The 12,182-nt window shown below is 35.8% G+C and overlaps 1 protein-coding gene and 2 pseudogenes across 1 annotated transcript; all 3 read right to left on the reverse strand.

The window, feature by feature from the left end:
• Positions 1 to 3,560: 3,560 nt before the first annotated feature.
• On the reverse strand, positions 3,561 to 4,419 carry LOC127624529 (chemokine XC receptor 1-like; annotated as a pseudogene).
• A 774-nt stretch (positions 4,420 to 5,193) lies between these two features.
• Positions 5,194 to 6,072, reverse strand: LOC127624530 (G-protein coupled receptor 4-like; annotated as a pseudogene).
• A 3,639-nt stretch (positions 6,073 to 9,711) lies between these two features.
• Positions 9,712 to 10,578, reverse strand: LOC127624531 (chemokine XC receptor 1-like). Its single transcript, XM_052099311.1, has one exon. The coding sequence runs from the start codon at positions 10,576 to 10,578 to the stop codon at positions 9,712 to 9,714; it is 867 nt and encodes a 288-aa protein (XP_051955271.1).
• Between the last annotated feature and the right edge of the window lie 1,604 nt (positions 10,579 to 12,182).

The raw sequence follows: 12,182 nt of genomic DNA on the forward strand, positions 1-12,182 counted from the left end.
TTGATTTTTTTATTTTATTTATATATTGTTCCACGTCCCATCTTGTTTTTAGCTGCAGTCTTGAATTGTAGTAATTATTTTGTGTTTTAATTTTGAGAGCAATGTCATTATGCAAAATTTCTTGAAGGGTAAAAACCGAAGATTTAGCTATCAAAAGTTATAAGAACAAAAGTATATTTTATTAGCATAAATTATCAGGGTCAATTTTGAAAAAATAAATTAGTGTTCAGTCTTCCCAAAAAAACTTTTGAAATGTGAAACTGGGCTTCCACAGGTGGCACACACTAAACACCTGATATGCAAATTTTCTGAGACAAATGTTAGCTTAAGTAAGAACGAACATTCAAAAAATATGATCATAATATATATCTGTGTTATGACAGGCTGTCAGATTAAAATATGATCATACTATATATCTGTGTTATGACAGGATGTCAGATTAAAATATGATCATACTATATATCTGTGTTATGACAGGCTGTCAGATTAAAATATGATCATACTATATATCTGTGTTATGACAGGCTGTCAGATTAAAATATGATCATACTATATATCTGTGTTATGACAGGCTGTCAGATTAAAATATGATCATACTATATATCTGTGTTATGACAGGCTGTCAGATTAAAATATGATCATACTATATATCTGTGTTATGACAGGCTGTCAGATTAAAATATGATCATACTATATATCTGTGTTATGACAGGATGTCAGATTAAAATATGATCATACTATATATCTGTGTTATGACAGGCTGTCAGATTAAAATATGATCATACTATATATCTGTGTTATGACAGGATGTCAGATTAAAATATGATCATACTATATATCTGTGTTATGACAGGCTGTCAGATTAAAATATGATCATACTATATATCTGTGTTATGACAGGCTGTCAGATTAAAATATGATCATACTATATATCTGTGTTATGACAGGCTGTCAGATTAAAATATGATCATACTATATATCTGTGTTATGACAGGCTGTCAGATTAAAATATGATCATACTATATATCTGTGTTATGACAGGCTGTCAGATTAAAATATGATCATACTATATATCTGTGTTATGACAGGCTGTCAGATTAAAATATGATCATACTATATATCTGTGTTATGACAGGCTGTCAGATTAAAATATGATCATACTATATATCTGTGTTATGACAGGCTGTCAGATTAAAATATGATCATACTATATATCTGTGTTATGACAGGCTGTCAGATTAAAATATGATCATACTATATATCTGTGTTATGACAGGATGTCAGATTAAAATATGATCATACTATATATCTGTGTTATGACAGGCTGTCAGATTAAAATATGATCATACTATATATCTGTGTTATGACAGGCTGTCAGATTAAAATATGATCATACTATATATCTGTGTTATGACAGGCTGTCAGATTAAAATATGATCATACTATATATCTGTGTTATGACAGGATGTCAGATTAAAATATGATCATACTATATATCTGTGTTATGACAGGCTGTCAGATTAAAATATGATCATACTATATATCTGTGTTATGACAGGCTGTCAGATTAAAATATGATCATACTATATATCTGTGTTATGACAGGATGTCAGATTAAAAATATGATCATACTATATATATCTGTGTTATGACAGGCTGTCAGATTAAAATATGATCATACTATATATCTGTGTTATGACAGGCTGTCAGATTAAAATATGATCATACTATATATCTGTGTTATGACAGGATGTCAGATTAAAATATGATCATACTATATATCTGTGTTATGACAGGCTGTCAGATTAAAATATGATCATACTATATATCTGTGTTATGACAGGCTGTCAGATTAAAATATGATCATACTATATATCTGTGTTATGACAGGATGTCAGATTAAAATATGATCATACTATATATCTGTGTTATGACAGGCTGTCAGATTAAAATATGATCATACTATATATCTGTGTTATGACAGGATGTCAGATTAAAATATGATCATACTATATATCTGTGTTATGACAGGCTGTCAGATTAAAATATGATCATACTATATATCTGTGTTATGACAGGCTGTCAGATTAAAATATGATCATACTATATATCTGTGTTATGACAGGCTGTCAGATTAAAATATGATCATACTATATATCTGTGTTATGACAGGCTGTCAGATTAAAATATGATCATACTATATATCTGTGTTATGACAGGCTGTCAAATTTACTGCATTAATCTCTGTGGCAACAGAACAAGTTTCTCCCATCATGTCAAATCACTTTACATTACAAAATACATTACTTTAAATAAAACACACACACACACACACACACACACACACACACACACACACTGAATTTTATCATGACCTCTGACAAACATCTCAAGTTGATTCTGGCATTGTCGATGGGCACAGCACATGATGACATATGTGATGCAGGTTCAAGTGTTGGATTTACTGCTTTAGGTAAGACAGTGGTTATTCTTCATTATTCATGTTGGTTGCCATGAAACAGTAACGCTTTACATTTACATTTACATTAAAAAAATTATGCATTTAACAGATGCTTTTATCCAAAGCAACTTACAGTGCACTTATTACAGGGACAATCCCCCCGGAGCAACCTGGAGTTAAGTGCCTTGCTCAAGGACTCAATGGTGGTGGCTGTGGGGATCGAACCAGCAACCTTCTGATTAACATGTGCTTTAGCCACTACGCCACCACTCCATTTTACAGTACGGGTGCATTAATAAGCATTAATTCATGCTTAACTAATGCACAGATAATATTGAGTTAATGTATGACTCATGATTAACTAAGCCATTCATTAATGATTGCCAAATCAGCAACTAAGAAAGAGTCTGTCTGATTAATGTAATAAGTCATATATGAATTGCTATTAATTAAATATGTCATCACGAATTAATTCCCTAACAAATTATTATAAGAACTAATAGTGTTAATTAATGTGTTAATTACCACAATGAGACAAAGCCATTTATTTGATCTTCCACCAAATATCGGTGCACTAATATGCATTAATACATGCTTAATTACTGCAAATGCATGTGTTAATTACAACAATGACTTAATAATGAGTTAATAGTCATGTGCCTCAACAAGTAAAGTCATAACATAACGATATCTTTGTAAATCATTAGTTAATGATTCATTAAAACAAATGCTGATACAGCCAAATTAAGCATGTATTAATGCATATTAGTGCACCCGTAATGCAAACATGTTCTTAGCCCTCTTTCCATTACATCTAAAGTGTCACATGAACTATAAAAAGGAAAAGTACATTTATGCAGACTTTTTTAATGCAGCAGATGAGCAAAAAGTATCAAAATGCAGGAAACAATGTATCACACACATTTGAATATAATTTTTTTTATTTTGACAAAATGTAGCTGTCTGTCTCCCAGTACAAAGATAATTCTGGTGTCATAATCCCTAACTTATAGGAAAGAGATGAGGGAGTACCATACGAAAATAAATGTTATCAATTAATGAAATAATTTAATTTAGATAACTGACACAACTGCAGGTTTTATGGTGAACAGAGGCAGGAGAGTTTTCCAGCGCAGTGCAGATAAAGAACAGGTTGCACAAAACCAGCCAGCGCATAAGAAATCGAACCAGTGAGCGAAAGTACCACAATGTACTGTTTTGTCAGAATAACATATAGTCCTAAGATAATGAATGGGAGATACTGGATAACCATGTTCACAGTAGTTATTAGAATGATATAAAACACTCTTCTCTTCTTGTGGTTTCCTCTCTCTCCCTCTCTCTCTCCCTCTCTCTGCTGGTCCTGACTGCTTCAGAGCTCTGAGAACAGCCAAAAGGCAAAACAATTGCACGAAGAGGATGGACAAGAACTGAATAAAGTAGAACCATGTTTGTATTTCCAAGTTAAGCAAGACTAAACAAAACATGCAGAACAAACAGGCCCCAAGGATAATGATCCACACAGCAGTGGAGCACATCACTCTATATCTGAGAGGTTTGAACTTCAGCAAGGTTACAGGATAAACCACTGCCAAGTAACGCTCAACACACATCAGACACTGAAACAGAGGACGGCCGGTAAAGACTAGTCCTGATAAAAAAATGGCAAATGCTGAAAGACTTTTGAACCAAAATGACAAAACAGAGAACACACTATTCAAGCAGTTACCAATCTCACAAACAGAGAGATTGAGGATGAAGATTCCTGATGCAATTCCACTTCCTGCTCCTCTCACAATGAGCCATAACACATAGGAGTGTGTAGGAAGACCAAATAGGAAATTGATGCTGTAGTAACACATGATCCCAATGTCCAGACTGTTCATTAGCCCAATGGAATGAGTTGTGGAGTTGGTGGATGATTCAGGCATGTTGTATTTCACTGAAGATGTATTCATTTCCACCTTGTTTATCTTCTTAGCTCAGAATCTCGCAAGCATGTATATCTTTTCAACTGAGCTTCATGAGAAGAAGGAAGTGTCAATGAACTATGTAATCAGTATTACCCAGTATATATAATCCAGCCTGTTATTTACAGTTCCCAATTGGAATCCAAATAGTCAGAGCACACCATTATTAAATGACCTCAACATTCTGAAAAGAACATTAAGCTACTTTAATCAATTATATAAAGTAACCAGTGCAATTGATTTGCCACAATAACCTTGGACAATACAGATTAAGCACAGCTTCATTACTGATTATTTTTTTAACATTAAAACAAAATAACAAATATTTGTCAAAAAGATGAGATTGTCACCTGAAAAGGAAATGCCCAGTCTCTCTGGATGGGGATAAATCTCTGTGCCTGGTTTTGTAGACTTACTTGGAAGCAATCATGAAGATATGCGTGCATTGTTTTATATGCTGCATGTCACATAATATACCACATATGCAAATATTTAAAGTCAAAAGTATGAGGTTTGAAAAGACAGATGGTCTCATCCGAGTAAACATTGGAACATACTGGAACATACAGAAATAATGCGTTTTATTCCTGTGGAAAATGTTACGTTTGAAACCTCACAGAATTGTATTTATATTAAAATGAAAAATGTAACAACAATAGGGAATGTAAAGAAAAGTTTGTAATTTGTGCTTTAATTAATGGGAGCTCTTTGAAAAGAAGAATTCTAAATGTCTTTATATAGAGTAAATGATGTTTTAGTACTTTAACTTTGCATAATTACACAATTACACATTTTTGATCGACAAAGGAAGGAGAGTTTGCCATTGCGGTGCAGATAAAGAACAGGCTGCACAAAACCAGCAAGAACAAAAAACATGAAACCGCTAAAATAAGATTCATCAATGTTCTGTTCTGACATTATAATATAGAATCCGGAGATAGTTAAAGGAACATATATGAGTCCCATATTCACAGTAGTTATCAGAATGAGGTAAAACGCCCTTCTCTTTATGCTGTTTTCCTCCTCTCTCTCTCTCCCTCTCTCTCCAGGTCCTGATTGCTTCAGAGCTCTGAGAACAGCCGAAAGGCAAAACAACTGAATGGAGAGGAAGATTATGAACTGCAGCAAGAAGAACCATACATAAATGTAACTGTCAAATAAAAGAAAGCCTAAAATAAACACCTAGCACAAACAGGAGCCAAAAGTAATAATCCAGGCTACAGTGGAACAGATCACTCTGTATCTGAGAGGTTTGAACTTCAGAAAGGTTACAGGATGAACCACTGCCAGATAACGCTCAACACACATCAGACACTGAAACAGAGGACGGCCGGTGATGCCTAGCCCAAATAAAAATGCTTTGAGACTTTTGAGTGGCGTAAGATAATCAAGCACACAGAACAAACAATTCAGACAATTACCCATCTCAGAAACAGAGAGATTGAGGTTGAAGAATCCTGATGTGATTCCACTTCCTGTTCCTGTGACGATGAGCCAAATAACATAGGAGTGTGTAGGAAGACCAACCAGGAAATTCAAGATGTACAAACAAACTTGCAGACTGTCCAAAAGCCCAAAGGATTGAGTTGAGGAGTTTTTGGATGCTTCACCCATGTTGTATTTCACAATAGAGTTATTCATGATCTCCTTATTTTTGTCTTCTCAGCTCAGAAGATCACAAAACATACAGCATAGAAAATGTGCAACTGTGATCTGAAGAAGAAAAAGAAGAAAAAAAAGATCAGATAAGTTTCAGGTAAAATTGGCAAGGCAGTTGTTCACATACTGCAATGTAAAATTGGCAAAGTAGCATACCAATGTGTATAGCCTTTAGCCTTTCATAGCCTATGTTCATATTGAAAGTTTCATGATTTTATATCAGATTTTCCTCAAATGAGTTTCAAGTAAACTTTGGATCTGTTCACCTTAAAAGAAACAAAAGGCAGTCAAATGTTACTCAATAGCTAATCCTGAAAATCTATTTCATAAGCATTTTACCCTTATACCTGACAATGACAGTAACATTGTTGCATTTTACTGAGGGATACAATAAGGAGAAAAAGAAGAGTTTGTCACCTGAAGATGAAATGCCCAGTCTCTCTGGATGTATATACATTTCTGTGCTGCTTGTTGTAGATTCAGAGCAAAATATGTGCATGGTTTCATTTGCGACCCTAATTTAAAACACCAGCTATGCAAATATTTCAAGGAAAACTACTGAAGTTTAAAAAAGATGGATGGTCTAAGCATTTGAATAGAAAATGTATTTTACTTAGGCTATAAAAATCAATATGTTCTTTTTCCATTAATTCAGAGAAGCTGAAAATGTAATAATAAATAAATAAACTTTTTTAATAATTGTATGTGTTTTTTCTTTGAAAAAAAGAGAAAACTTTGCTTCCTCAGACAGGTGGCACACATTGAGAGCCTGATATGTATTTTTTAGAGACGAATGCAAGATTCATGAAGACCCAGCATTAAAAATGTTATGAGAGAGAAACTACAGTAGGCTAAGTATATGTGTTATAGAAGGTTAAGTTGAATGCAATAATGTCTGTGGCAACCATCAATATGGGGGAAAAATACAGCTGTGTAATTAATGTATTTATGTGATATACAAACCACAAACTAATAGCAACCACTGGACAGCCAACTGAACACAGAATTATAATGAATCCTGAAATAGTATATGGGACATAAAGGGGCGGCTGTGGCTCAGGTGGTAGAGCGGGTCGGCCACTAATCGAAGGGTTGGCGGTTCGATTTCCAGCCCACATGACTCCACATGCCGAAGTGTCCTTGGGCAAGACACTGAACCCCAAGTTGCTCCCAATGGCAGGCTAACACCTTGCATGTCAGCTCAGCCATCATTGGTGTGTGAATGTGTGAATTAGATGCAGTGTAAAGCGCTGAATACCGCTAAGGTTAAAAAAAAGACCATTTACCAAATAAAACACTCTAATAATTACAAAATAGCCAAATAAAGCTAGCACAAACAGGAGCCAAAAGTAATAATCCAGGCTGCAGTGGAACAGATCACTTTATATCTGAGAGGTTTGAACTTCAGTAAGTTTACAGGATGAACCAATGCCAGATAATGCTCAACAAAAACAGAACCTCACTGAAACAGACTGGTGATTTCTAGTCCTAATAAAAACAGTGCTAGCATTGAGACTAGGAATCCAAATTGACAGTACCAAGAACAAACTGCTCAGAGAGATAACAATCTCACAGACCGAAAAGTTGAAGAATTCTAATGTGACTCCACTTCCTGTTCCTTTGACAATAATCATATAACACATGAGTGTGTAGGAAGAAAACTTTTGATGCTGTACACACATAATTCCAGGCTGACCAGTAGCTCAAAGGAAAAAGTGTTCATTGATTCTTCAAGTATGATGGAGTTCAGAGTTATTCATTTCCTCCTTGTTTGTCTTCTCAACTCAGCATCTCACAAAATATGAATAATTTTGCAACTGTGATTTATAAAAAGAGAGAGGTGTCAAAGTTAGTAATCCCGTATGTATATAACCCTGTCTGTAACACCATACCACATTTAAATCCAATTAACACACCATTACATAATGTCTTCAAAATATAGTTGTCACAATTCCCTTGTTGTCTGTCCTGGGTTTCACTTGTCTCTGTCCAAAACTACACTTCCCATGATCCCCGGCCCTCATCACTGCCAGCCCTGTGTCATTGTGCTCACCTGATTGTAGTTTGTCATCATCATGTCTCCAGTGTATATAAACCCTGTTTGTTCTCCATTCCCTTGTCTATCGTTGATGTTTGTGGACGCCTGTTTCTGTGGTCTTTGCATGTTTATCCTTCTTGTTAAACTCCTCGTATGTTTTCCGTGTTTTTGGTTTATTTCCCCATTGCGGGTATTTCCTTTGTTTTGGTTTAGTCTGTTTAAGTTTTCTCTGTGTTAATAAAGTTACACTGCGTTTAGATCCTGTCTCTACGTCTGCCTTCATCTGCAAGCGTAACAATAGTTCTGTAAATGCAGCTTAGCCATATTTGACTCACTATCCAATGCATTTGACTTGCCCCAAACCCCTTGGACGATACAAATAAACATAGTGACATAGTTTTGCATATTGTTGAGGTTAAAACTCTGTGAATAAAAACAAAAGACTTTGTCACCTTGAATAGTAAATGCCCAGTCTCTCAGGATATATATATATATACATTTCTGTATCACATTTTGTAGACAGACTTCAAAGCATTCACAAGAATATATGTGCATTCATATGCTTTACATTATATAAAAACACCAGATATTTGCATGATGAATATCCCAAAAATAGACTTGTGTATTTCGATAGCCGTGTTAGTGTGTGTGTGTGTGTGTGCATATGTGTTTTGGTGATGGTAACAATCAACAGAATTCTTTCTTTATTTATTTATTTATTTAGCATGAACGGGTAATTTTGAGAAGAAAAATTAACTTCAGACTTCACACAAGAAGATACCAAACATAACCCCATCAACAATAAAACGATGTAATTCAACTTGCAAACAGTGAAACATGCAAACTCATTAATTATTCAAGCCCATTGCACATTTGGAACGCCAGTTTAGAAAAGTTAAATAAAATGTACTCAATTTATTTACCAGTGAAATTTCCTAAAATTCATGAAATAACATGACACTGTTTTCTACTTTAGGATTGATATATGATGATGCATTGTAAAGATAACAAACGAATAAATAATATTTACTTAAAATCTTTATTTTCAAGTTCACACTTAAAGGGATACTTCACCCACAAATGTTCTTTCTCTCATAATTCACTCACCCTCATGCCATCCCAGATGTTTAATCTGCTGAACACAAATTCATATTTTTTAAGAATATTTCAGCTCTGTAGTTCCATAAAATAGTAAATAGTAATAAAGTAAATAGGTGCTAAATTTGTGAAGCTCCAAAATCCACATAAGGGCAACATAAAAGTACTGGTTAAATCAATGTCTTCTGTTATAGGTGTGGGTGAAAAACAGATCAATATTTATGTCCTATTTTATTTTACTTAAAATTTTCCTCCCTGCTCAGTCAATCTCCACATCAGTTTCACTTTCAATGTATCACACACATTTGAATATAATTATTTATTTATTATTTTGACAAAATGTAGCTGTCTGTCTCCCAGTACAAAGATAATTCTGGTGTCATAATCCCTAACTTATAGGAAAGAGATGAGGGAGTACCATACGAAAATAAATGTTATCAATTAATGAAATAATTTAATTTAGATAACTGACACAACTGCAGGTTTTATGGTGAACAGAGGCAGGAGAGTTTTCCAGCGCAGTGCAGATAAAGAACAGGTTGCACAAAACCAGCCAGCGCATAAGAAATCGAACCAGTGAGCCAAAGTGCCACAATGTACTGTTTTGTCAGAATAACATATAGTCCTGAGATAACGAATGGGAGATACTGGATAACCATATTCACAGTAGTTATTAGAATGATATGAAATGCTCTTTTCTTCATGTGGTTTTCCTCCCCTCTTTCTCTCCCTCTCTCTCTCCCTCTCTCTCCTGGTCCTGACTGCTTCAGAGCTCTGAGAACAGCCAAAAGGCAAAACAATTGCACAAAGAGGATGGACAAGAACTGCATAAAGTAGAACCATGTTTGTATTTCCAAGTTAATTGAGATTGAACAAAACATGCGGAACAAACAGGCCCCAAGGATAATGATCCACACAGCAGTGGAGCACATCACTCTATATCTGAGAGGTTTGAACTTCAGAAAGGTTACAGGATAAACCACTGCCAGATAACGCTCAACACACATCAGACACTGAAACAGAGGACGGCCGGTAAAGACTAGTCCTGATAAAAACATGGCAAATGCTGAAAGACTTTTGAACCAAAATGACAAAACAGAGAACACACTATTCAAGCAGTTACCAATCTCACAAACAGAGAGATTGAGGATGAAGATTCCTGATGCAATTCCACTTCCTGCTCCTCTCACAATGAGCCATAACACATAGGAGTGTGTAGGAAGACCAAATAGGAAGTTGATGCTGTTGATACACATGTTCCCAATGTCCAGACTGTTCATTAGCCCAATGGAATGAGTTGTGGAGTTGGTGGATGATTCAGGCATGTTGTATTTCACTGAAGATGTATTCATTTCCATCTTGTTTATCTTCTTAGCTCAGAATCTCGCAAGCATGTATATCTTTTCAACTGAGCTTCATGAGAAGAAGGAAGTGTCAATGAACTATGTAATCAGTATTACCCAGTATATATAATCCAGCCTGTTATTTACAGTTCCCAATTGGAATCCAAATAGTCAGAGCACACCATTATTAAATGACCTCAACATTCTGAAAAGAACATTAAGCTACTTTAATCAATTATATAAAGTAACCAGTGCAATTAATTTGCCACAATAACCTTGGACAATACAGATTAAGCACAGCTTCATTACTGATTATTTTTTTTAACATTAAAACATAATAACAAATATTTGTCAAAAAGATGAGATTGTCACCTGAAAAGGAAATGCCCAGTCTCTCTGGATGGGGATAAATCTCTGTGCCTGGTTTTGTAGACTTACTTGGAAGCAATCATGAAGATATGCGTGCATTGCTTTATATGCTGCATGTCACATAATATACCACATATGCAAATATTTAAAGTCAAAAGTATGAGGTTTGAAAAGACAGATGGTCTCATCCGAGTAAACATTGGAACATATAGGAACATACAGAAATAATGCGTTTTATTCCTGTGGAAAATGTTACGTTTGAAACCTCACAGAATTGTATTTATATTAAAGTGAAAAAAGATCAATAAAAGAAAGAAATGAAAAGAAAAAAAGAGATTGATAACTATTCAGTGGGAAATGTAACAACAATAGGGAATGTAAAGAAATGTTTGTAATTTGTGCTTTAATTAATGGGAGCTCTTTGAAAAGAAGAATTCTAAATGTCTTTATATAGAGTAAATGATGTTTTAGTACTTTAACTTTGTATAATTACACAATTACACATTTTTGATTGACAAAGGAAGGAGAGTTTGCCATTGCGGTGCAGAAAAAAGTCGTCGGAATCCTTCTGGTTGACCTAGACAGGGGAACAAGGCGACGCTTGCCAACCTGGGAACGGGCCAAGCCTGGCTGGGCCTCTTTTCTCTCTATGTTTCTCGCATAGAGCAATAGACAGCCGGGCCCTTACACGCACTGAGGGAAGGGGGTCTTACCCAATTTCCTATTCTTTCAGGGGGAAAAGACCCTGCGGAGACCACCCCTACCCAGCTGGGGAGGTAAGGTGGTGAATACATCACATGTGTTTTTAGGCGACAGGTGGAAGAGGTGCGGTGGTAGATCCAGTCTCAGCGAGGGGGGAGTTGCTACACACGGCGACCGGGGGGCAGCCGAAACTTACCCAAGGAAAACACGGGTCTGCTCGTAAGGGGACCGTATCACGGAAAATACACACAGGGGAAGTCCGCGTAGGAGTCCTCACTCTGTGGAGCACCTATTCCAGTACAGGGTAGATCTGAGTACCCGCAGTGGATTGGGTCGGCAAGTTCCTCCGCCGAACTGCGGACCCATGAGGGCTAGGGAGGAATTGACCAGGGATTCGAGTTGAGTGAAATCTCCGGGGAAAAAAGACGCACAGTTTTTACCTCAAGCGAGGGAAAGGACGTATATGCAGGCTTGGCTTTAGCCTCTGGGCGCCTCTTAGGAACCTGATGATTAAGTCGTGCTTACCATTTCATTTCATTTCA

This window comes from Xyrauchen texanus, chromosome 31 (assembly GCF_025860055.1).
Source record: "Xyrauchen texanus isolate HMW12.3.18 chromosome 31, RBS_HiC_50CHRs, whole genome shotgun sequence".
Taxonomy (NCBI): Eukaryota; Metazoa; Chordata; class Actinopteri; order Cypriniformes; family Catostomidae; genus Xyrauchen; species Xyrauchen texanus.

Bases quoted from the DNA above. Each gene is read 5' to 3' on its own strand.
- LOC127624531 (XM_052099311.1), bottom strand. From the start codon at position 10,578: ATGAATACATCTTCAGTGAAATACAACATGCCTGAATCATCCACCAAC.